The sequence below is a fragment of the Sipha flava genome, unplaced genomic scaffold, assembly GCF_003268045.1.
Source record: "Sipha flava isolate LNK unplaced genomic scaffold, YSA_version1 42_pilon_pilon, whole genome shotgun sequence".
Lineage (NCBI taxonomy): Eukaryota > Metazoa > Arthropoda > Insecta > Hemiptera > Aphididae > Sipha > Sipha flava.
The window spans coordinates 2,245,458-2,270,838 of record NW_020273159.1 but is presented as its reverse complement, the minus strand read 5'-3'; the positions used below and the strand labels follow the sequence as shown (position 1 = coordinate 2,270,838).

General features: G+C 28.6%; 2 protein-coding genes across 4 annotated transcripts; one reads left to right on the top strand and one right to left on the bottom strand.

Annotated features, from left to right (window-relative positions):
* Window positions 1-2,236: 2,236 nt before the first annotated feature.
* LOC112689145 (E3 ubiquitin-protein ligase NRDP1) lies at window positions 2,237-9,311 on the bottom strand. Its single transcript, XM_025562689.1, has 6 exons — window positions 9,222-9,311; window positions 8,952-9,094; window positions 8,448-8,604; window positions 8,240-8,371; window positions 3,822-3,977; window positions 2,237-3,587 (listed from the first exon to the last, which is right to left on the bottom strand). The coding sequence occupies exons 1-6, from the start codon at window positions 9,309-9,311 to the stop codon at window positions 3,318-3,320; spliced, it is 948 nt and encodes a 315-aa protein (XP_025418474.1). The 3' UTR covers window positions 2,237-3,317.
* An 8,978-nt stretch (window positions 9,312-18,289) lies between these two features.
* On the top strand, window positions 18,290-25,013 carry LOC112689157 (telomere length and silencing protein 1 homolog). Of its 3 annotated transcripts, none has more exons than XM_025562710.1 (7): window positions 18,290-18,393; window positions 23,021-23,116; window positions 23,210-23,324; window positions 23,770-23,918; window positions 23,975-24,193; window positions 24,594-24,727; window positions 24,802-25,013. In XM_025562710.1, the coding sequence occupies exons 2-7, from the start codon at window positions 23,037-23,039 to the stop codon at window positions 24,966-24,968; spliced, it is 864 nt and encodes a 287-aa protein (XP_025418495.1). In that variant the 5' UTR covers window positions 18,290-18,393; window positions 23,021-23,036; the 3' UTR covers window positions 24,969-25,013. The 3 variants fall into 3 exon arrangements, with proteins under 3 accessions (XP_025418495.1, XP_025418494.1, XP_025418493.1); XM_025562709.1 differs by lacking the exon at window positions 18,290-18,393 and adding an exon at window positions 22,230-22,569; XM_025562708.1 differs by lacking the exon at window positions 18,290-18,393 and adding an exon at window positions 22,233-22,589 and having other exon boundaries at window positions 24,802-25,012.
* The last annotated feature ends 368 nt before the right edge of the window (window positions 25,014-25,381 follow it).

Below are 25,381 nucleotides of genomic sequence, written 5' to 3'. Positions count from 1 at the left end.
TGATATCAGAATATATACCTCTAATAATCTCGATCAATAATCGATACGACTATGTGAGTACTTACGAAATAAATGTAATCGGTTAGTATGTCTTTCGATTCCGTCTCGTCGACAATCGTGCGCAGTTCTATTTCTATTTAAAAATATGAGCTTAATTGTGAGTGACTCTATGATAGTTCATTTTATTATTAATAATTTTTAAATTTTTTATAAACGATTTATTCAGGTTTAATTTCACGGACAATAAATAATTGTAAAACTTTCCATTAAAAATTCAACGGTATGTTTTATTCTACTCATCCAAATATCTACAAATTTATTGATAAATTTAAAAACGTACAAAAAGTTACTCACAAAAAAATTCGCAGTAGTATTCAAAGAAAGAAAATAAGACATGCAATATGTGAAAAATAAAAATTTTTAAGAAAACAAATGATTAAATACGACGTGAACAAAATATCACGTTTTAGTTATGTCAAAACAGTATCGTTCAAATTTTTACCGAGCCATAAATAATATATTAACATATATGTAACTTATAGTTTTTGAATTTTTTTTACATATTCTTTTATTTTTAAATTTAACGACGAAAACAGTATTTTTGATGTATATAATTACAAAATGATAAAAAAAAAATATGTTTAACTTACCTTTAGCAATATAATGTTTTATGTTACTATTACAGTCCTAAGTCTGTACTAAATAGGAAGAAAAATGTATTTACATTGGACGCAATTCGTTTGCTGCGAAGATTATATATATATATATATATATATAGCCTACATATCAGGGATCGGGAACCTTTTCATAGAAAGTAGCCATTTTTTTTTAGTCGTAAATTTTTCGTCTCAAATGAGACATTTTGGTTGTCCATGATGTTTTGGACAAATGCAATAGTATCAGTCCACTCACTTCTTTTCTCTCTATTTTCCTCTTCAGTTGTACGCTTTTTGTTTATAGACATCTTATTCACAATATTGCTATGTTTTAATACGGTGAAAATTTTATAGAAATGAATAATAAATATTGTGGGGTTATTATATATCAAATAATATTTTATTTTTACAAGAAATAAACATCGTTTAAGAAATTTAGAACTATTATCACAGTGATAACGTATAATATAATTTATATTTTACGTGTCTCGATATTGATGCATTTTCCGAAGAGCCATTTTAAAACTTCCTATGGACGGGCGATATTATTAAGAAATTTTTGGGCGTATTTAATTCATAAAACGGTACAAATGATCAACTAACCAAACAAAAATGTCTCTATTTTATAATATATAATTTACATTTTTGAAATATATGTCTGATATGCAACATTTAGACACATAGCATCGTTCGAAGAGCTAGAATTATATTTGTTTAATAGATAAATATAGTAGTTATAAATTATATAAAAGCTGCATCAAGACTTTTATACCGAATACGGCAAACAGCACATGCGTAGCTTATACTTACAGTACCATGACAAACCTGTGACACATAGGTCAAAAATGGTTATTTTATGCAAATGTTTTTTTTGAACCCTAAATTTTGTTTTAAAATATTTAAATTAAAATATGTTTTATGAAACAAAAAAAATTACTAACATTAACTAATGTATAGTTTGTATTCTTCTGTAAGTACAACATGGGAAATTCAACCGCTGCATAAATACATAATCAATATGGTATTAAGTATAAGACATTAGCATTGATTATATATTATTAATATTTATTAGTATTAATAATCAATGGTATTAGATACAATACATATAAGCATACAATCGCATGGGGTTTAAAAATTTCTTATAAATAAAATCAATGCTGACATACAAATGATAGATAAATTTATTCAAATATAATTATATTATTACACTAATAAAAAAAATATAAACAAAACACACATCATTACAAAAAAATATTATACAAAAGTGTACTGTTTAATATATTTATACCTAATATAGATAGTTTAAAATATAATATTTATCAACATAACAAAAGGTTCATATATATAATATATAAAGTATAATTAAACCGAATGTTAACAACACATAAAAAATAGGCACTTAAAGTTTAATTTGTTATCTCGTATTCTTAAATACACGTAGGAAAAAAACGGTTTAAGAAAAAATACAATGCAAATAATTTAACGATGATAATGTACACATGTATGTATATTTTTTACTTTCGTTTTATAAATCAGCATTTTTTTACATACACACATACGGGGTTTACAAAAATATACTACCTACGATGATACGTACAAATAATTATAAATACTAATATTTAGCAAACTATTATTTACTAATAATATTATATTCAAGATGTTTGCGTCTCTGATCATACTTATGTTGAATAATTATATATTTACTGCACGCACATAACTACTATTTTATTTACGTAAAATATATTTCTAAACTAATGCCACAACATAACATATACTGCTTACGTATGGTTTAATATTATTTGTTGTTACGAGTGCGTACCGTACACAATAGTACCGTACCGGTTTTCAATTATGGACGGATTTAAAGTTCGCATGCACGAAATACAATTTGAAGTACTCTAACTTAGTATGATTTCGAACGATTGATTTTCACAGTAAACATAAATATAAAACAATTAATTAATTAATGAAGGTTATATTGCGATGATTATGTAAAAAAAAATATAAAAACACATACTGGTCATGTACGAGTAGTATTTATTCAATTGTTTTCCTGCAAGAGCAATGAAAGATTTGGGATGTACAATAATTTGTGATAATTTTACGATGATAAAAAAAATGGTGTTTGTAAACGATAATATTCTTCGTATAAAAAAAAAATTAATTAAAAATTCAGTGTTCGTAATAAAAATATTATTTAAAAATTAACAAAAGAAAATTCCGTGTATGGATCTTGCCAGTGATTATTTTCGTGCGAATAGTAAAGTTAAATTTTATTAATTGTACACGATGTTGCTGTAATTTTTCTCAAACGTGTTTCCGATTAATAATTGTGAACAAATATATGGTAAAAAAACGATGATTTTTTTGCGAACAAGATATCTATCAATAAAAGTGTATATGTAGATAGTATAAAAAATTAATTTTGATGTACAGAAATAAAAATATACTTTTTTAAAACAATAATCAACCGTATTCGTCCATAAAAGCGACAAAATAATAATTGGAAAAAAAAAACTTATTTGTTAACAACAAAGGAAACTACGTTATTTTTTATTTTTTCATTATTTTTTATAAACTACATTATTTATTACATACTATATTGTTATTTACACGCAAACTGGTATGAGCACACATACTCCCGCGAACACGATTCATTGTTTATTCGATCCCGTGAGCGAAAATCATAATGAGACCAGGTTCGGCCATCATCTCATCGCTTACCATGATATTATCGCAGGGCAAAACGATGACCGCTTGTTTTCCGGGTAAACGCTTGCAGTTGTAACGGTCGTAGTGCCGTCTGTTGTGTTGGCGTGTTTCCAGAGACGACAGACCGGAGGGCCAATTGCGTTCATGACAGTTTTTCACCAAGTCGTCTAGTATGTGAGACGGACAGCCGCTTTCGATCAGTGCTTGCTTAATATTGTTCTGTATCATAGACAAAAAAAAAAAAAACCGCGGAAATTAAAAAACGGTTTGGTAACCCCTGATTCCGAGCCCATGTCCATTTTTGGGCTACAGTATTTATCTGCGAAGGTTTATTAACGGAAAGATAAAACTAATAAAAAAAAAAACTAATACGAACAACCATCGTTCAGAATCTAAAATCCATACGTTTACGTTAAACTCATCGTGCCAGTTGCAAAGGTATATGTCACGTACCTGGAGGTATTCGTCGGGCGTAGAAATCATTCCTCCCCATCGGGTCACTCTAGCTTGCGGTAAGGTGTTCGACCACCGTTCGATCTCGTCCCTTTCCAACTCGTCGTTCAAGTCTATAGCGCTTGGATTGCACACCCGTATAGATCGCACGTAATTCTGGAAAAATTTAACATAAACGGTCAAATCGCCACACATCGAATAAATAAAAATTTTAATTTAAATGCAAAAAACCTCTAGGCAACTCGGCCATATCTTAGCGACCATTAGTATGACGGAACACAAGAAATCAATGATCATCGAACAAAAATTCATACTGCCAAGTATCTATACTGATATTTGCAGAACGAAACCTCTTCACTATACTACGACTGATTATACAATACATTTTAACAGAATGCGTATTTTTTTTTTTTTTTTTGTACATAGTTTTTATATGGTCATTATTAGAGATTGTGTACATGTTGAAAAATATTTCGGGTAATTAATAATTATTCTTTAAATCTTGTTAAAAATTGTCAATGAGTCATTTATTTATTTATCGATTGATATGTATAGACGATAAACAATTGTCTTTATAAAGGTTAGTTAAAAATTTATAAAGGAAATTATCAGTTATTAGTTATCAATTAATCAGATGATTAACTACATGATGTATATTTATATTAAATAGAAAAATTATAATAACAATACAAAAAAAAAAATCAATTACAATTATAATTCGATAAATTACTAAATAATTTAGTTTACAATAACTAAACGATTACAATATAAATGTTTCAAGGGTAGCTTACATAGAAAATACAAACTAACATTTAAAATCATTATTAAATTATAAAATGTTATTATTTTCAACACTTATAATATTCAAGTGGTTAAGTTTATTCTCAATATTTATTTACATACAACATATCATAATTATTTACGTAGAATTTTGTTTTAATACTAATATTTTGTAAGAAATGTTCAAGAATGGAATTAAAAAATTTTATATTAACTATATTTATTATATTAAAGTGAAATTATAATTATATTATAAAAATATTTAATTAAATATTCTTATACTATAATATAAATTCCAAATATTTACGAGCTAGTGTAAATTAACAACTATCTAAAATATAATACTTTTTATATATTATACCTAATAATTCCTTTATTTCATACTATTGTGATTTGTAAAGTATTGTTATATATACATATTTATTTTTCATAAAACTATTTACATAAATAAAACAAAAATATTCAAATTTTTCATTTCAAATGATATTTTTAATTTTATATTGTTCAAAAGTATAGGTAACTTCGAAAACGTTTTCAGATTAATTGCACAAGTCTATAAATATATTATATATATTCACGTGTGAATCCAATTTTTTTTTTAACAAAATTACAGTTAACCTATATGTGCTTCAATAATATTTATTCCAGACAAAACTAAAATACGACCATACTGTAAAATTTAGAACGAATAGTTATCGCACTGTAAAATGAAATGATAACAAGTACCGCCGATTGATGATAACAACGTGTTTGAAAAATAAATGGATTACAAATACATTATTTCTGTGTTGTAGGCCAAAAATACGGGACAGACAGAATAAAACGTACATTTTTACAAATAGTAAACCTCAATACATTTTTTTTATAAAATCGTAAACATTTTCATTGTTTCATAATTCAGTCTATTTTTAACTTTTTTTTTTTTGTGAACCCGGTCAACTTCGTTTAATATGACATCAAATCAAAAGAAACAAATTAAATTAGGTTTCGATTTTTCTATAGTTCCTGATTTAGTAGCGTGTATACAACAGTTGACGGAATGGGGATACTCGTACGCGTGCATTCCATTGGTACATACCAAGCTGAAACCTGACCATAACAACAAGGAGAAGACTTTGGATCGGTCAGAATTAGTTACCAGAGCTGATGTGATCTTAAAAGCAGAAACATGGAACAGGATGGTCATCAAGCTCTCGCCAGACTTAGATTTGGATGCTCCTGATCATGAAGTAAGAAAGCAGAATGCATTACTATTTAAACAGGAAGTATCATATTCATCATATTTGAATGTGTCTGCCATCATGTTCAATTTGCCATTGACCAGTTGTATACCTAATCTATCACGTCTGATTAATGTCGCACTGAACGAAAATGTTTTTGTTAATTTTTTCGTACGAGTACCTATGAACAGTAACAACAAAGAAGTAGATACATGGAAATTATGGTCTACTTTCAGCGCTGCTTGTGACTATAATAAATCCATATACTTGGCATTAGAAGTTAGTGCGGATCTCCCTGATGAACAAGAATTGAATAGATGGCTAGGCGAACCTATCAAGGCAGCCATTGTCCATACTTCCATATTTTTAACCAACAAAGCAGGATTCCCAGTTTTTTCCCGTCCACATCAGGTTTTTATCAATAAACTATTTGATCTAGATGCTTGTATATTTATAAGTGGTGACTCAAATCAAAATATGAAACCATATTTTGAATACTTGTCATTCGTTCATAACAACAATAAATCTAATACGCTTTATAGTTATTCATATGCGTATGAAGATTTGTTACAAGTTCCTTTACAGCCACTAATCAATGACTTGGATAACAATGTATATGCAGTCTTTGAACAAGATCCAATTAAATATCAACAATATGAAAAAGCTATAACAAAAGCATTAATTGACAAAGCTAAAGATGGTAATACTAATGTATTAACAATATGTGTTGTGGGTGCTGGTCGTGGACCTTTGGTGAATGCCAGTCTTAAAGCATCAGACAACGCTAAAGTCCCTGTTAAAGTCTATGCAATCGAAAAAAATGAGAATGCTTTACATGTATTGAATTATAACAATGAAAATTATTGGCATAATTTAGTTACAGTAGTTGGAGCAGACATGAGAACATGGAAATTTGAAAAAAAATGTGATATATTAGTATCTGAACTATTGGGTTCATTTGGTGACAATGAATTATCACCAGAATGTGTAGATGGTGCTCAAAAGTTTTTGAAAGAAGATGGTATTAGTATACCTTCATCATATACATCTTATTTGAGTCCATTACAATCTCAGACTCTGTTTAGCAATATGAGAATGTTCAAATGTACTACAGCAATGGACAGTCAACATGAAAATTCTGAACAATTATATGTTGTGAATATGCGCAATATGTACATAATAGCCCCTGCTCAACCGCTATTTACTTTTGATCACCCGAGAAATGACTTAGAAAACAACAACGATCGGTATGCAACACTTACATTTGATATAAAACAAGATTGTACTTTACATGGGTTTGCTGGATATTTCAATGCTATTTTATACAAGGACATAAATATAAGCATTGAACCTTCAACATTTAGTATAGGTATGTTTAGTTGGTATCCTGTGTATATACCAATCAAAAGCAGCATAATGTTGAAAAAAAACGAACAATTGAAAGTGCATTTCTGGCGCCTAAGTGATGCTACAAAAGTTTGGTATGAGTGGAGTATATCAAAACCTAATGCCATGCCTGTGCACAATCCAAATGCACGTTCCTATTCTATGCAACTGCATTGAGATAATATAAAATTAAGATTTCTTCATAATTGTTTATATAAATAATATGTTATTAACTAAAATAAAGTATATTATGTAAATATAATACTAAAATGTACTGTTGAAGTTGTTTTTTTTTTTTTTTTTTTTAATGTTTTCTTGTAACACAATTATTAGACATTATACTAATACCTGTAAATTGAATTTATAAAATGTAAATAAATGAACAACAGCATTTTGCTAAGTACAAAATGTATGATATTATGTACAAAATACTTCTTATTCCAACAAAATATGGCACAGGATTAATAATAAAATCTTAATAATAATATTTTCTTCAAATATAAGGATTTTATAAAAGTAATTCACTAATTCAAATAAATAGTAAATGTAATACAACAAAAAGTAAAGTTAAATGATCCATTTACTTTTTGTTCTTTCTCAAATAAAAAATATTAATTTACTATCATAAAAATTAAAAATTTAGTCTCAAAGATAATAAATTTTAATCCATTCAAGAAAAACCTTATTTTAAAATATAAAAATATTTTTCAAAATACTAAAAAATGTGTGATTAAGATAATAATACTTGCACCTGTTTAATCCATAATAAATATCTATTTTTATTTTTATTATTTATTTATTTATATTTAATTATAATAAATGTTAGGTGTAATACATTTTTTCAATTAATCATATTCATATATCTTTATGCTACGAGTGGTTTAATATAACAAATTAACTATTCCTTTACATTTCATTGAAAATTTATTGAATAGAATGAATAGGTTATATCATGAAAAATTTAATAACAGTCTAAAGCTTACTAGTAAAATATCAGTTTTAATCTATTGGAAGTAAAAATAAACATTTTACCTTTAAAACTCGCATTTCATCTTTAATGCTAGTCATTTCAAGTTTTTGGTGGGCCATCTCTTGTTGCATATCATTTATTTTCTGATTTTGTTTTTGTACTAATTCTCGCAATTCTTTCACACAATTATGATCCTTTTGATTATAAAAAAGTTTTATTAAAATAAAAGAATAATACAAGATTGTAAATAATATGAAAATGTACACAAACCTTATGTTCGTCTTTCGGTATGATTAAACCACATCCCTGTTCACAGGGAAATGGTCTTTTAGGATTATATTCACATTCAGTTAGATGAGAATCTAATGAATCTAATTTGACAACACTATTACATCCGAAGTTGGAATTTTCACAAAATATGTATAATCTAAACATGTAAAATAAAAACAAATATTAGTCATTATTATACTACCATTTGGTAGAACAAATGTTATAACACTGATCTAATACTTTTTAAATTTCTTTAGATAAATCACGTCTAAATCATAAGGTGATGAATAACAATTGAAATAATAATATTTAGAAATTCAAAGTATAAAATTACCATTTTTTCTTACCACCTATTATATTTTAAAAATATGAAATTATATGAATGTTTTTATTTTTAAATTTATCGAATTATAATATTTTAATATATAGAATCAAACACACGTTCAATTGATTGAGTAAAGTGGTTTTATAGGTCAAATAAATTTAGGAACAGAATGCACAAACCTGCTAAGTAAATTTTTTAAAATTCGTGGTACTGGTCGCAGCTGAAGAACATTGACAGAGAGTCTATCTACTGGACACGTTGACTGTCGAAGTAGCCATTCGAGTATACAACCTTTACAGTATGCATGTTCACATACAGGTGCCTAGAAACAATAACAGCTTAATATTATAATATTTTTTAACAAATGATAGTCACAAACAGTAGCGGCGAATTACTTTATTTCAAAAAAGTACTTAATATATTGTTATGTAATAAATATTTAATTTTACTTGAACTGGGTCTTGCAGTACTCCGGTACATATGGGACAAAGAAGTTCTTCGTCTACTTCACCAACAAAACGTATAATGTCAAATCCCATCGCTATACACGAAATTAACAGATTCTTAACCGTAAGCGAATTGAAAAATTAAAAAATGTTACACAAAAAGCCCGACAAGAACGTACAATTTACGTATAAGTAGGTAACTAACAACGAAATAACATCAAGAACTAATCATACAATTATTTACTTGTTCAAACGTTGTTATCAATACAAGTCTTATTTTTGAAAATTGTCTTATCGAGGTCATCTAACCTAACCCACAGATATCTATAATATAGATATCTGTGACCTAACCTAACCATAAGAACCAGAAGAGTTTATATCATAGTTTTCCTCGTAGAGCAGTGGTTCCCAACTGGTGTGCCGCGAGAAATGTTATTAAATATCGAAAAGTGTTTTATTTCATGACATTTATTTTTTAAAAAATACAACAACAAAAAATTATTTTAAGAACTATATTATTTAATGTAAACAAAGGAATATTATATCATATAATGAATAAATTAAATTTATTATTATTATTATTACTATAATATTTAAGCAGTTTAAATGATAAAACATATGAGCCAAGTGAGCTACTTTGGCACACCACTATGTGTCGTTCAAATACGCAGCAAGGGTCTGGTTTTTCAGCGCTAAAAAGTCTTGACAGCTCGTTTTCATAAAATCTCTGTAAGACTTTACCATTCGACAGCCAACGCATCTCCGTATGAAGAACCAGAGTATCATATTTGGATCCAGCTTCATAACAGATTTCTTTGAGAAGCCCTCGATTTAACGAAATTTACCATGTTTACAACTAGGTTCAAAACACATTTCGATTATGCAGGAATAGTCTTCACCATTATTGCCTCGCGGTGTATAAAGCAATATGTTGAGCTCACATTTGGAAATTTTTGATTAACTTTAGCAAAAAATCCTTAACATTTTCCTGTCAGCAGGTACAAACACAAAGAGAGTTTTTCCAAGACAGCCCATTGTCTGTTAAAGTATTGGATATTGAATCATATACGTCTGCTTCATTTGACATTGTGGGTAGTTCAGAATATGCCAGAAATTGTTTGACTTAACTGAGTCGTCATCAATGAATCTGATATAGCTTAATAATTTACATTTCTTTCCAATATCAGTTGACTCATCGAGCTGTAGTGCAAATAATCTACCGTCACTTAACTTTTGACGCACATGGCAGACATGTCACCAATACGCCTTGATACTGTATCATTTGACAATGGAATCACAGATATTTACTTATTTGCATTGTCACCCAGCATAGATTTATCTATTTCTTTGCAGGCCGGTAAAATAACGTCTTCTGCGATAGTTTTGCTACTATTTCAGACACTTTATAACTGGCCAATAGTGCTTTCTCACTAATAATAGCTCTACGTGCCATGGTTTTTGCTTGTTTTTCTTTCAATGACAACAATCAAATTAAGAAATTTTTATCTTTTCCAAGTAGATGGCTATGTTTACTACGACATAGTTTTTATAACTGTACAGTTTTCGGAAACAAATTGAAAATACCAATTGACTAATTGTGCTCTAATTGTGCAAATAAGACGATACATGTTTAGGCACGTGGCAATAACTAATGACTTCACTAAAGTTGCCGAAATTTTTGTGGTTGTCAAGTGCGCGAGTGTGCCGTGAAAACTTGTGATGTATAATAGTGTGCCGTGAACCAAAAAAGGTTGAGAATCACTGTCATGGAATCTTACTTGATGGATACAGAAATGCACCGCTGATTGGGCTTATGCGCTAGATATAGATAATACAGATTTATTAATATTTTAAGCAGCAAATTTTAATTTCAAAGCAAATAATAATTCAAAGTAAAATAACCCGCAGGGCTTCGCCCCACACCCCTTTCCATTGCATAATTAAAACTTATTACTTAGGTAATACTTAAAAACGTATACAATTCCACTACTATTACGGGTCGATAATAATCGTTTTATGATAATTGGGTCATTAAATAATATATAATACCACTGTGAGATCTGTCCGCGTACGAGAAGAGCCGTAAGTTGTTTCGCACGTGGACGGAGCACAAATGGTCGGCTTTTGGGTCTCAGCACAAGCAGTACTGGTTGTTCGCGAACAACCGATCGGCGGCGGTGGGTGCGACCGCAAATGCATCCGGATGATGAGGTAGGGCATGTCCATGATCATTCTGTTCGCCGATTGAACGCGCAGCCACGACGGGACGCGCTGTTGCGATCATTCCGCCGGACCCCCCTCGGGTGCATGGCGACTTCGTTGTAGCTGGCTGCACAGCGCACGGTGGGGTGGTTCGGGTCCAGTCGGATGATGGTGACTGCGTCGTGATCTTGACTGTTGGCCACCGCAGTCGTGGCCAGCCGGAGAAATAGGACGATGGCAATGGGGTGGTCCGGGTACAATCGAATAGTGGTGGCGAAGTCCGGGTCCAGCCCGACGACGATGATGGCGACGTGGTCTTGACCGTTGGCCACCGTAGTCGCGGCCAGTTGATGGAACAGGACGACGACGGTAGTGGGGTTCGGGTACAGCCGGATGGTGGTGGGGTCCGGGTACAGCTGAGTGTTGGTGGCAAAGTCCAGCTCCAGCCTGACGACGATGTCGGCGGCGTGGTCTTGACTGTTGGCCACCGCAGTCGTGGCCAGCCGAAGGAACAGGACACCGTCGGTTTCGTGTCCTGCCTCGTCACACAGTCCTTCGAGCGGTGGCGCCGATCGACATCCCTGCTGTGGTGGTGGTGGCGGTACACGTTGCCGTCGATGGGCCTACCGGCTCGCGCTGCGGCCACGTGGGCGGACTGCGAACACGGCGTCAAGTTCAAGATACCGGTGCCCACCAGCGCCCATGTGCACGCAGTTAACACCATTCGAACGAAGACGATCATCTTGGAACAATGGCAAACAACAATGATGGTTTTGCAAAAAAAAAAAAAAAAACAAAGCATAAACGCGAACGGATTAGCTGCAATATCGTCCGGTGAAACAATAATATAACGTCGCAATGTGGTCGGGCAATATGAAAGCAGATCGATGTTAACTGCGTTACGTGGCGACGAGTGTTACTGGCCAAACATTTATTCCCATTGATTCGTACACATAGCCGGACACTAGATTTTACTAAACATATAGAAATATTGGTGTTGATTTAGCAATAATTAAGATGTTGAATATAAATATGTTCAATTAAGAAATATTTGTATTACACATAACAATAATGACGCGTTCAATTGAGTTGTAAATCATTTGTATTTGCTATTCGTATTCGTCATTGATAATAAGTAGGGTTACTTCTTGTTTTTTTTTATGGTGTAGGCGAGTTATAAATTTGTCTTATGAAATGGTGAAACTAAATACTAAGTTTAAATTTGCATATTTTCTCATATTTTAGGAAAAGTGCATATTTGAGCAATTTGTAGCATATTTGTACATATAACGCATTTTTAAATTTGTCCCTATGTAATATCTGACGCCATTATTGGCTATGGATATTTTTTTTTTGGGGTACATTTTTTATTTTGTAAAGAAGTTTTACTTCAAAGATATTAGATCATTAAATATTGAAAATGTAAAAAAATTAGCCGCCCGGCAACAGCACCTTGTAGCTCCCCCTAAATACGGCCCTGGATCCCCTATACAAAAGTTATGTATACGCCACTGAAGAGGAACATTAATGACCGGCAATATAATATTTAAAACATTTGATGGAATGCTGAGGTCTGTTAAAATTGTAATAGTTTTTATACACTCTCATTTGAGTTTTAAAATTTTTGCTAGAACTATTAGGCTATAGCGCATGTTAGAGTATAACCATTTAAAAATATAACAATATATTGTTATTTGAAATATGGGTTAAATATTAAAAATTATGTCTCATAGCAATAAATAATATTTATAAATACTTCTCAATCACGATTAAAGAAGTACGTTAAAAGAGGTTTAGTTTCTTGGCGCCTGGATGCCAAGGGAAATATTATTCATAATGTAATTTTAAACATTATTTATATACTAAAGATAACATAAGTAGAAATTATTTAAAACATTATACTTTAAATTATAACAAAAAATTAATGCTTCAATAACAAAAGAAAAAATGAAAAGGGGTATCCAGAAGTCTAGAGACTACTAATGCAGACGAAAAAAAAATATATTACTTAAATAATAATAATAAAAATTACTTATACTATTAAATTTATAAATTTAGAGTATTAATAATTTAAATGAATATTGAATTCAAAAAATTGATTAAAGTAATGGAAAAATATTATTTACATAACCGAGAACACTTAATTATTGTAAGTTTAAAAAGGTAATAAATTAAGTATAAAAAAATAAAATATTAACTAAAAAATATAAAATTAATTGATTTAAAATTACAGTTGTTATTCAAAAGAAAAACGACGTACCAGTATTTGTGGGAGTAAGTAGGTACCTATATGTTTGCAGTGCATTTTTTAACTAGTTAACTAGGCGACACAAATGTCGCCCACTGATTATACTGTGTCGACAGTATTTTAAAAGATTGGGCGAAATAATGCGAAACAAACGTGTAATACTATAATCGTACTATGGTATTATACATTAACTATTTTGAGAAAAACATTTTTTGTCGCCCAGTGAAAATTTCTTATAAAATGCACTGTGTGTTTGTCTATTGTAAGTTCATTTCACTCTGGATCGGCTCCTAGATTTCGACTGTTTACTATATATAGAAAATAAATATTATGCTTTAATAATTAATTACATTTTGAGAATTAAAGAAAAATAAATTATAATTAATTTTTGTATTTAATTGGTATTAATGGGCAAGAATTATATAAAAAATATAATTTGTAAGAATAAGAATATTTAACAAACGTGAATAGAATAAGACAAATAACATTGGACATAGATTGTCTGCCTCATCGTTGTTTCCGTCGAGGTGTGTTAATTCGTGTGTCACGGAATATTATTTAAATGTAGAAGTTTTTATTTAGGTACAAAAATGTATTTTAATTATAAAAAAACATTAACCAACTTAATACTAGGTATGTTGTAGGTTTAATAGTTTCTATTCACCCTTACTTTAATGTCGTTTCTAAATATTTATTTTTAAATATTTCTAACTATTTATCTTTATGTGTATGAGAATAAAAAGATCAATATAGCGATTTATTTGTTATTCATAACATGGATGCACTATTTCTCATTCAAATTTTTTTCAAAATTCTGATGCTTCGCGTTAATATATCCAAGCAATTTGTTACGATTTGTGTTGCTAATGTCTTCATTTGAAGTGGTTTTCTTTTCTTTTATATTCTTTCCGCGACTCTGCTGCGTATTAAGTTACCTAGGACGCCATAGCGCGTCTCTTTAAAATCATGTCCTTATCTATCCAATTCAAATTTTGGACGTATTTTTAATATCGACATAATTTATTATCAATAAGCTCATTGTATTATTCATGAAGACTAGATATATCTATAGATAAATCTCTAGTTTTCAAGGTTTTATTATTAATCAATTATCAATAATGTACTTTAATAATAAAGAATAAATTGCATTATCTAAATACTATTTTTCATTTATTTTAATATTATATTTTATAACATGAATACATAGTATGTACAGTATTGTCAGTACTTTTATGTACCTACCTGACATACTCATAGTACCCTTTTTGTGAAATTACTTTAATCAACAAGAACATGAAAAGTAGTTAGACTAATTTTAAGTATGTTCTTCAATTTTGAATATTAAAAACAAAATGAAACAGAGAACATAAACACGATTAAATAATTTTGACATGCCTGTCAAGAATCATTTGATGATTCAAAAGCAAATAAAATATATAACCATGAAAGTTATGAACATAATGACAATGATGAAAAAATTAAACCGAAAAAAGATGTTTTAAATTTGAATATACAGTCTGATGATTAGGGTGACATTGATTTGGGTCCAAAGTGACCTAAATTTCAAGTAAATAAAAAATACTTAAATTAAATTATTTTGTTTTACAAAAAAAATATTGAAGAATTTATTTTTTCTAGACATTTCCATTAACAACATTTTGAGCTCAGAATAAAAATTCTAATGGTAAATACTATAATGAATTTAAGTGGCTAGAATATAGTAGATCTTGTGATGCTATTTTTTGCTTTAAATGTATTAATTTTGCAAAGAATTTAAAAACAGGAAATTTAATAAAAACTGGATACAACAATAGGAAAAAGTACCTATGTTTTTTTTTACTTGAGTATTTATTTATATAAATTAAAAATAATTATTGATTATAATTTATAAATCATATAATATTTTTAGAGTTCAAACTAAAATAAGAGACTTACACCCTGAAGCAGTTTTCACTCATCTTATGACTCATAAATTTAATTTGATTATAACATTTACTTGTAGAACCATAAGGTGCATATACGAGGAAATTATATCTATATCCAAGGTTTTGACACAAATAAAACTAATTACAATTATCAATATTGGTCTTCTCATGCATATTACATATGTTATATTGGATGAAATTATTAGACACTTTGATTTAATGATTTAAAAGAGAAAAAAAATGCAAATGCGCTTGCAAATTCAATAGACGATTTAATTTAATTAAATTTGAATAAAAACATAATGATTTTTGATTATTACCAAGTATAAGTCAACTTTAATAAATACATATAAATGAAATATAATAATTGTTTAATACTTTTATAGTTGTAATAGTTTATTAATTTTATTAGGCATTGTTTTCTATTGATAAAGAAGCATTAAGTTGTGAAATGAATGCAGCACACAATTGTGCCATACAGTTATAACCACATTTTGGTTTAGAAGAATTAAAAAAAAAAAAAAATTCAGAAGGAGTGTATCCTAATATTCATTGTTAATTGTTAATTATTAAAATTAAAAATAATATATTCTATTTTTTTTATTATAATTTAAACATAGGTAGCAATAGTAAAATATTTTCGCTCTAATTATTGTCGGCTCATTTGGTTTTCGCTCTTTTGCTTACGTTCATTTGCGTCGCTCTTTTTTTGTGTTACCACAATTATTCATAACAATAAAACTGAACAAAATTTAATAAACAATAACTATAAATATTATAAAATTGTCAATACAACATTCATTTTATTTTTGTGTAGATTTTTATTCAGATATTATACACCAGTTCATGGCCTAGTTGGTTCAATCCGTTGCAGTTTGCCAGGTAAACATCAATAAAAGTGTTTAATTTTTAATGAAACAAAATAAAAATGTATTTAAATCCAGTAGTTTTATTAGAAAGAAAGTGGTACTATAATAAATTAGGTATTATAATATTATAAAGTTTCCTCGAAAAGGAAATATTGTATGTTATATGTTTCAAAACTGATCTTTATTAGATGATGGTGATTTGTTGTAGTTAGATTCACGAAAAAAATATCTATCCATTTTAGCACAACATTTGAGAGTACAATCGTATTCTTTAATTCCTTCTTCATTTCTAACAGTCGCATAAAATCGGCTTAAATTATTTATTATCTGTGTCGCCTTTGCTTCAGCCGCTTCGGAACGTTGAGTATGCTCAGGTTGTTCAATATCGAATGCCATTTGTATCACAGTATATTTGAAATCGTCCCAAAAACTACAAGGAATAATTTAAAAGACTCATTTTATTTTAAAAATTTGCGATATGTACTCACATTTCATGTATGGTATTTGTAATGAACATGAGCATCTGCTGCGCAGTCTGAGTCACTGGAGTTAGTGTAGGATTAAAATTATAATTCGATTTCATTCTACTTTTTGATATACGTATATTATAATTTGGACATTCCGGGATATCCGCGATTGCAGGTATCATAAAGTCGTCTGCGTTGTCTAATCCTATTTTGTCATACTTATACAAAGTTTCGAACAATTTTGCTTTGCTCAATTTTTCGTCTAATTAGTTTACATTTGGAATTTAAATCTTATAGATAATATATTAACTAAGTTAAATTATTTCAAATATATACATATATTAAACACCGCGTGTGGATTTGGAGTTTGAGTCAGTTTGTGTGAGTGGACGAATAGGAATATTTATAAGTGATATATAAAGTACAACGAGTTGACCGTAATTTGAGAAATTTAAAAATTCAAGGGGGAGGAGCGATTTACCCTCATAATTCTAACTCTATTAAACGCATTCAGCATATATGTAACAAAATAAGAATAGTACACTAGTACTATTATTATATTGTCACAAAACACGCCTTTGCAACGTGCATGGTAACTGATTAAGTACAGACGATAGTGAATATGAGATAAATGAGTAATTAGTTAGAAATAATCAGTGTTGGGAAAGTTCCTTTTAAAAAGGAACTAGTTCCCGTTTCTTTACACATTTTTTACGATTTGAGTGGTAATCAATGGTGTTTTTCACGAACAATTTTTAAGTCAGAAATAATTGGTTAATATTATTTGTACTTTGTTATCATTTAAATTTTTAAACGATTATGGCATGATTATCACAGTAACATCGTTATCGTATATATCACAATTATACTTATATTATCATATTATTCATATTATATCTTGTATGCTATAAATCTCGAACTAAATTAAAATTTAAAATATATCAACGATACCTAGGTTGTTCGTTTTACTATTTACTAATGATAGATGAAGTGATACCAAATTGCCAACACTAAATATATGCTAGAAAATATTATCATTAAAAATAACTAATTTTTTTTTTCATTATTAAAGGAACGGAAATTTTCTTTCGAGTTCCTTAAAAATAGGAACTCTTTCCCGTTCCTCGTTCCTATATTTTAAATAGAACGCATTCCAAGCTTCGTTCCAATCATTGATTATAGATAGTACTATCTATAATCAATGGTTCCAATAAAAGAAACGCGTTTCTTCCCAACACTGGTAATAATTAATTATACACGCAATCTAAGAGTTATTTTATCATACCAACGGCCAATGATATAAAATGGCAGATCCAACCCACAACGGCAGTCCCTTGTGAAACACTCATACGCATACGTTGAATATTTTTAACGACGACGGTCATTATATCAGCCAACCAAAAATGTCTGAAATTATCTTCTATGTTGTCAAGTTTCAACGCAGAAGACACTAACCTATTTTAAGTAATTTTTTTATTAATAAATATATATACAATTAAAAATAATATAAGCTTAGTAATATAATTTATACTTTATTTATCTAATAATAAACTTAAGGTGAAAATATAGATCATTATATATATGTATATGCAGGGCCGGAACTACGGGGTGGAAGACGGGGATTCATCCCCGGGCGTAACATTTTAGAGGGTGTAATTTTCGTAATTATTAACATCTAATTTGATATTTTTAACTTCGTTAAATACTGATATTAGGTTAAAACTCAATAAGTACGATTGTATATTGATTATAAGAATACAATTTATTTGAGTATTTGTTTATTAGTCTATGGATAGGGCGTAATTTTAACATTTTACCCGGGCGTAAAAATTCCTAGTTCCATCTCTGTGTATATGTATATGTATATGATTATATGCAGTCAATGTATAGACGGAAATTATAATTCTATATTTTATACCATTTTAAACGATATTTGTCACCAAGTTAGATTGTTGCAAATATTGTTAAAGAGACACGTTTTAAATAGTATTAGAAGTACAGTAAATACAGCTTCGGTTAATCGCCAATTATTCTAAGTATGAATCAGGGCCGTATTTAAGAGGGAGGCAATAGGGAAATGAATGGAGACTCGGACGGTCAAATGTTGATCGATTAAGCGGTCAACCAACCACCATTGTAGCCCGGTGTAATATTGTATTAATTAATATTATAAATATTAAATTATCAGCATAAATCACAAATTTAGGCTAGATAAGGAATTAGGTATAATTAAAACTTTATAAAAAAAAGGATAAAAAAATGTATCAATTTTTTCAAAGGAACGGGCGTACAAATATGTTTGCTTCAGGGTGCAAAATTTGTAAATACAGCCCTGGTACGAGCCACATATTTATTTATTCTCAATTAAATTTAAGTGTACACTAGGCGTCGGACGAAAACTCTTTAGGACAGTGCATACTGGCGTTAACGACGTTGATAGCGTACGATCGTAAAGCGATTTATAATTACAATAAAAATTTATCGTAAACGATTACTGCCGGTCAATTTTTAATGAATAATAACAATTTTTATGGGGTTGGAAAACGGACAGCGCTTAGTCGTGCGGCTACATCTGAATCGTATGCCAAAAAAAAAAAAAAAAAATATCGAATTGCATACCATCTTTTAGAGAGGTCTGTCCGAATGCATACCACGTCATAGAGGGGCCTGTTCGAATTATATGCCACGTCTTAGAGTTTTATCGTCAAAAACACGACATTTATTGTACATTCAATTGATTACTCTAAACTACAATCGTTTTATTTAACGTATAATATTCACAGTGTCACCTTCTCCAATTTGGTAAAATGTTTACTCGGATATAAAATATATTTCAATCTAGAAACTAATCAGTTTCTCTTCATCCATTTTCTTAAAAAATTAGAAAATTCAAAAATAAAGTTTAAGTTGTACACATAAGTGCATGGTAAATAAACTTGGGGATACACAGCATGCAATTTGGACATTCCAATTTATGTTAATTTTTTTGACATACGATTCGGAGGCACCGAGTCGTGCATGTGCAAACTGGTGTACTCTTAGGCTAAATAGAGTATAGTATTAACTAAATTTTGGAACTATAGGATAATAAAAAAAAAAAAAAAAAAAATAGAAAAGAACACAATTTTCTATTTTATTAAATTAAAATATACTGAATGAGTAATCCTTCAACTCCAAGTTAAAAACATAATAGTTTCATTAATTAAGTACTTTTCGACTATCATTATATTTTTAAAATTTTTATTTGGTGGAAGTCTAGCTTTCCCTAACTAAAAGACATAATTCATTGTCTTTGATTGGAATCATCTAAATTATAAATTAAAACACGATAACTGAAAGGACTTCAAATATTAAATCTTCCCAAAACATATGGTTTCAACTTTAAGTTAGAATATGCAGTATTAATTAGACATAGGTAAAAATTGAATAATGTGTTTAGGTACTCACATTACACAACTGTGAGGGTTCACATCTAACAACTGAAGTGTTAGCAGATTTTTAATTTGTAAGCAAGTGAAACACGTTAGTTTGTTTGGTTTAAAATTAATTTCATTATCATCCAATAGATTATTATCAGTAACCACATTTGTTGCAGATTCTGCCATTCCTTACAAAGTTATGATACATCAATCGTAGGAATAAATAATAATAAATTGCAGACTGACTACAGTAGTTCAGATTATAAAAAATAAAAACTTAATTGCTATCATAAGATCATCATTGCAAATAATAATAATAATAATAATACATATTTGTTTATTTAGTCACCTTGGTTTTGTACAATATTAAAGAAGCCCTTATAATGTAACCAATCATGTTTTAAGAGATAAATCATTTTATCCATTACCAATTAATAAAAAATATTTGTTATGCACCCCGGCAAATATTCTTATGACCGCGGGAAATTCAATTCACAATATTGATATATTTAACACTACTCAATTTATCAAATATTTTATCCAGTTAATAGTATTTAATATCTTACTTTATTTCATTATGTTTTTAATTTATTAATTATAGTTCATTTTATTTTATCTAATATATTATAATCCATAAATCATTATATAACATTTACCTTTGCTACTTTTTACAATGATTCATGAAGTAGCAGCATATATAATAGAAGAAATAATACTACTATCACAGAACAAACTGCTAATAACTATGACTGCAATAACAAGTAACAAATATAGTATGTAATCGTGACCGGCGTGAGAGTGGGGTAAGGAGGGCTAGAGCCCCGGGACCTGTACGTCCAAGAAGGCCCGCCGTCTTAGCCTTTTAGACAATATTTTTATTGAACTAAAATATGTACAAGTAGTGTGTATGTCGTAGGCATATAATCAAATCATGCATTTTATTAAATGCCTAGGCTAGGAGCGTCCCCAGGAATTATTTATGGGGGGGGGGGGGAGTCAAAAGTTTTTATTTTATCTGATAATGAGAAATTAAAATACACTATATACTTTTATTATACTATTTATTATTAAATCGTTGAGTAGGTTGTAGAAATTTCAATGGAGGGGTGCGGACCCGAAAACCGTCCCCCCCTCCACTTGGGTACGCCCTTGGCCTAGGCATATAGTCAAAGAATTTAATGTTTATGCAATTTCACTATCTGTCTAGACATTTAGTTATATATCTATTTCATGTCAGTAAATAATAAAAATATATTTTGTATTATTTTAAAAATTTTAAAAATTTTCAGTTATTTAGTTATTTGACTATATGCCTACGACATACGCTGTCTTATTGTCCGTACCTATTGAACTTATGACAAAATATAATTGTTTTGGATACAACCACAACAATAGATGGTACACACTTAAATAATAAACTTCAATTATATTTTTAAAATCTATAACTTTTTTTGGGGGTAGTAAAAAGACACTCTTGCTACCCTACAACAATTTCTGGAGTAGCAAAGATACCCCACGATACCCCTTAGTGACGCCTATGAATAGAGTAGACTAATTAGGCTATTATTAATCTATCCTGTGATTAAACTATAAAATAATATTTAATATAATAAATACAAAATGTTCAGTATGATAATATAATATGTGAACATTTATAGTTTTTCCATACGAAAATGTTTTAGACAAATGGTAAGCGTGCGCCGCCAGGATTATTACTACTATTACTAACTTTATGAATCTATAGTATAATATAGACATCTGTGCTACAACCACAGAACGACAGTTCATATGGTAGTTCGTGGCTACGACCACTAGGATCACTGTATTCGTGATAAGGGTGCCAAAATTCTACTGCTAGGAGAGAATTCTCAGATTATCTTGTCACACCATTGTTCTGTGGCATAGAGTAATATTACTCTATGTTCTGTGGTTAAAATAAAATAACATCCTTATCTATGGTAATAGATGATAACTTTATAATAATTTGATACTGTTTGTTATTTGTTATTTTACCGTTTATTCAACTGTTCTAGAACATTTAAGTTCTGCAAGTTACTAAAAAACAAAATTCAGTCGACTCGTTTGATTTAATTTATCAATTTTTAAAATAACCGTTTTACTTTTCATTATAATTGTATAACTATAGTTCAACACTATGGGCACAGAAATTAAAACAATTCCAGTAAAAAATGATGCTGAGGACAACAATCAAGATCAAAAAGTAGTTGAAAAAGCAAATACGTTAGTAATTATTGACTTCTTCATATCTATTTTAAATAGATAATACATATTATAATGTAATTAGTTCATTATAAATGATTCATATAGGGTTGTCTGTCATGTCTTGGTTTAAATTGTTTAGGTGAATATGGCTTAGCATTGTATTTCTGAATGGCTATATTTTCTAAAATAAAACATCAATACTTTATGTTAATATTTTATTTCTTTAGTAAACACTTGATTGAAAACCACTAAAAATTAAAACAAGTATTGACATGTCTTGTCCAATTTTAGAGAAAAATACAGTAGTCACTGGATAATTTGAAATCAAAGGAACGGAGTTAAAAATTTGATTTACTGAGTGTTAAAATAATTGAGGGAAAAAAATTAATTCAAATTAAAGAAAGATGAAAAATTGTATGTATGTACATTTTATTTTATGTAATTTTCAGTCCAGAAACTCAAGTTATGTTTAAAAAGAAATCTAAAGGACGATCATTGAGAAAAAGGTTTGAGGATGATGAAATAGAAGATGACATAAATATGTTGTAAGTATTTATGATACAATATTAGAAACAATTTGAGTAATTATAGTTTATATCTAAAAATACCTAGCTCATAATGAAAAATTTATTTTACAGGAAAAAACTTGAAGAAATGAAAACTATGCAAAGACTTCGAGATAGACCTAATGGTGTTAATATTATAAGTCTTGCTTTGGGAGAAAAACTCTCCCAAGAAGAAGAAAAATTAATGGTAAACATTAACTAATTATATCTTATCTCATCATGGTCGTATGTCAAAATTATTTACTGAATTTTTATATGTACAATTTAGCTTTATTATTTATTTAATATTGTTATTGTGATCATAATTTGTTCTATAACTAGTATTCGACATCAAAGATCTAGCAATATTAAACTTATATTAATCAAATCTTTTAATTTTGAAAAAATTTATCGTATTTTAAATTATTCAATAATAAAAAAAATAATAATATTCAACTATTTTCAATTTTCTTTTTATAAATGTTTAAAAAGTAAAAACCTTTCATTATTAATATATATATAAGTATATGATATTGTCTATTTAATTAAATTAAAATAATTTGAATTGATACCCTTATTATTTATATATGTTTAAATAGATTATTAATAATGAATGTAATTAAATTATAGTAAATGAATTACAACTAATATAGGTTGATCCATTTAAAGTAAAAACTGGTGGATTAATCAATATGAATGCTTTAAAAAGTGGTCAAGTAACTCAAGTAGATGATGCTTATGACACTGGAATAGGAACTCAATTTTCAGCTGAAACTAATAAACGAGATGAAGATGAAGAAATGTAAAATCAAAACTATATGTTGTTATTGATAAAATTAAATAAAAATAATTTTGTAGGATGAAATATATTGATGAACAAGTTGCAATGCGAACTGGTCGAACAATAGATAAGGATGATGATACAATCAATACCAATAAATCAAATTATTGTCCACCAGAATTGGCAGCTTTGCAAGCTGTTCCATCACATTTACGAAATTCAACTACTCATAGATCAGAAGAAATGTTATCAAATCAGATGTTAAGTGGTATCCCTGAAGTAGATTTAGGAATTGAGTAAGTACATTTTTAAAATTTAAGTATACAGTTAGAATAAATCAGTAAGTCTATGTGATATAAAAGTTATTGATACTAAAATATAGTCTTATTTTATTTACTAGATAAAATGTATTACTTATAAATTATATTAAATTAAATTAAGATTTATCTCAATATTTACCACCCAGACATTTTTACTGAAAATATTAAGTTATAACATATAACCATTAATTAAAAATTATAATGAATATAATAGAATTTTTAATATGATATAACTCATTATTCATAACCTTATATTATGGATTTAATAGTTAGTTTTTTAAACTATTTATTTTATATTATGATTCATTCTTTATGTTATTAAAATTATTAGTAAAAAGTAATATAAAATATTTTGTGTTATGCTATAAAATTTCAGTGCAAAAATAAAAAATATTGAAGCTACTGAAGAAGCCAAAATGAAATTAATACGTGATAAGCGTAATAAGAAGGACGGTCCATCACAATTTGTTCCCACAAATATGGCTGTAAATTTTGTGCAACATAATAGATGTACATATAACGTTTTCTTTATATTTTTTTATGTTTAATGTTTCATTTTAATAATCCATTTAATTAAATTTTAGTTAATATAGAAGTTGTTGGACCAGATGGGAAAAGGAGTTATAAACAACAACCTGCAGTTAAACAAGAACATATAGATGACAAAAATATTGATAAAAGAAAAAAGAAAGATAATGCTACAGACGACTTCCATTATGAAAGATTTAAGAAACAATTTCGAAAATATTGAAATTTGCCAATTTGTGTATAATTTATAAATAACAATTTGTTTTTAAACAGATTATTGTATAAATAAACATGTATAATACATTATAGTGTTTATAATAATTGAATTTGAATAACTTGGGAATAAAAAAAGTACAAATATTTAATTTTGTATCAAAATTGCAAAATTTCAAGATTAAAAAAAATTTAATTTAATAATATTACATAGTAAACTTGCATATGTGCAACATAAGTCTACAATATGTTTCTTTAATTTTATAGTGGGTATAATTATTATAATAGTGGTGTTATGGTTGCTTGATTGGTAACGGTCCAATATGTGACCTACAAATGTTACTCAACCTACCAATAAGATTGTGTTGATGTTTCTTTATCACGGTTATTGTCTTTATGGGCATTTTATTCTATATTATTCTT

Coding starts and splice junctions, on each gene's coding strand:
- LOC112689145 (XM_025562689.1), bottom strand. CDS start 9,311: ATGGGATTTGACATTATACGTTTTGTTGGTGAAGTAGACGAAGAACTT. Junction 8,372..8,447: donor TACCGAAAGACGAACATAAG/GTTTGTGTACAT, acceptor TATAATCAAAAG/GATCATAATTGTGTGAAAGA. Junction 3,978..8,239: donor ATGAAATGCGAGTTTTAAAG/GTAAAATGTTTA, acceptor AAATTTTTCCAG/AATTACGTGCGATCTATACG.
- LOC112689157 (XM_025562708.1), top strand. CDS start 22,504: ATGGGCACAGAAATTAAAACAATTCCAGTAAAAAATGATGCTGAGGAC. Junction 22,590..23,020: donor GTAGTTGAAAAAGCAAATAC/GTTAGTAATTAT, acceptor TGTAATTTTCAG/TCCAGAAACTCAAGTTATGT. Junction 23,117..23,209: donor GAAGATGACATAAATATGTT/GTAAGTATTTAT, acceptor TTTATTTTACAG/GAAAAAACTTGAAGAAATGA.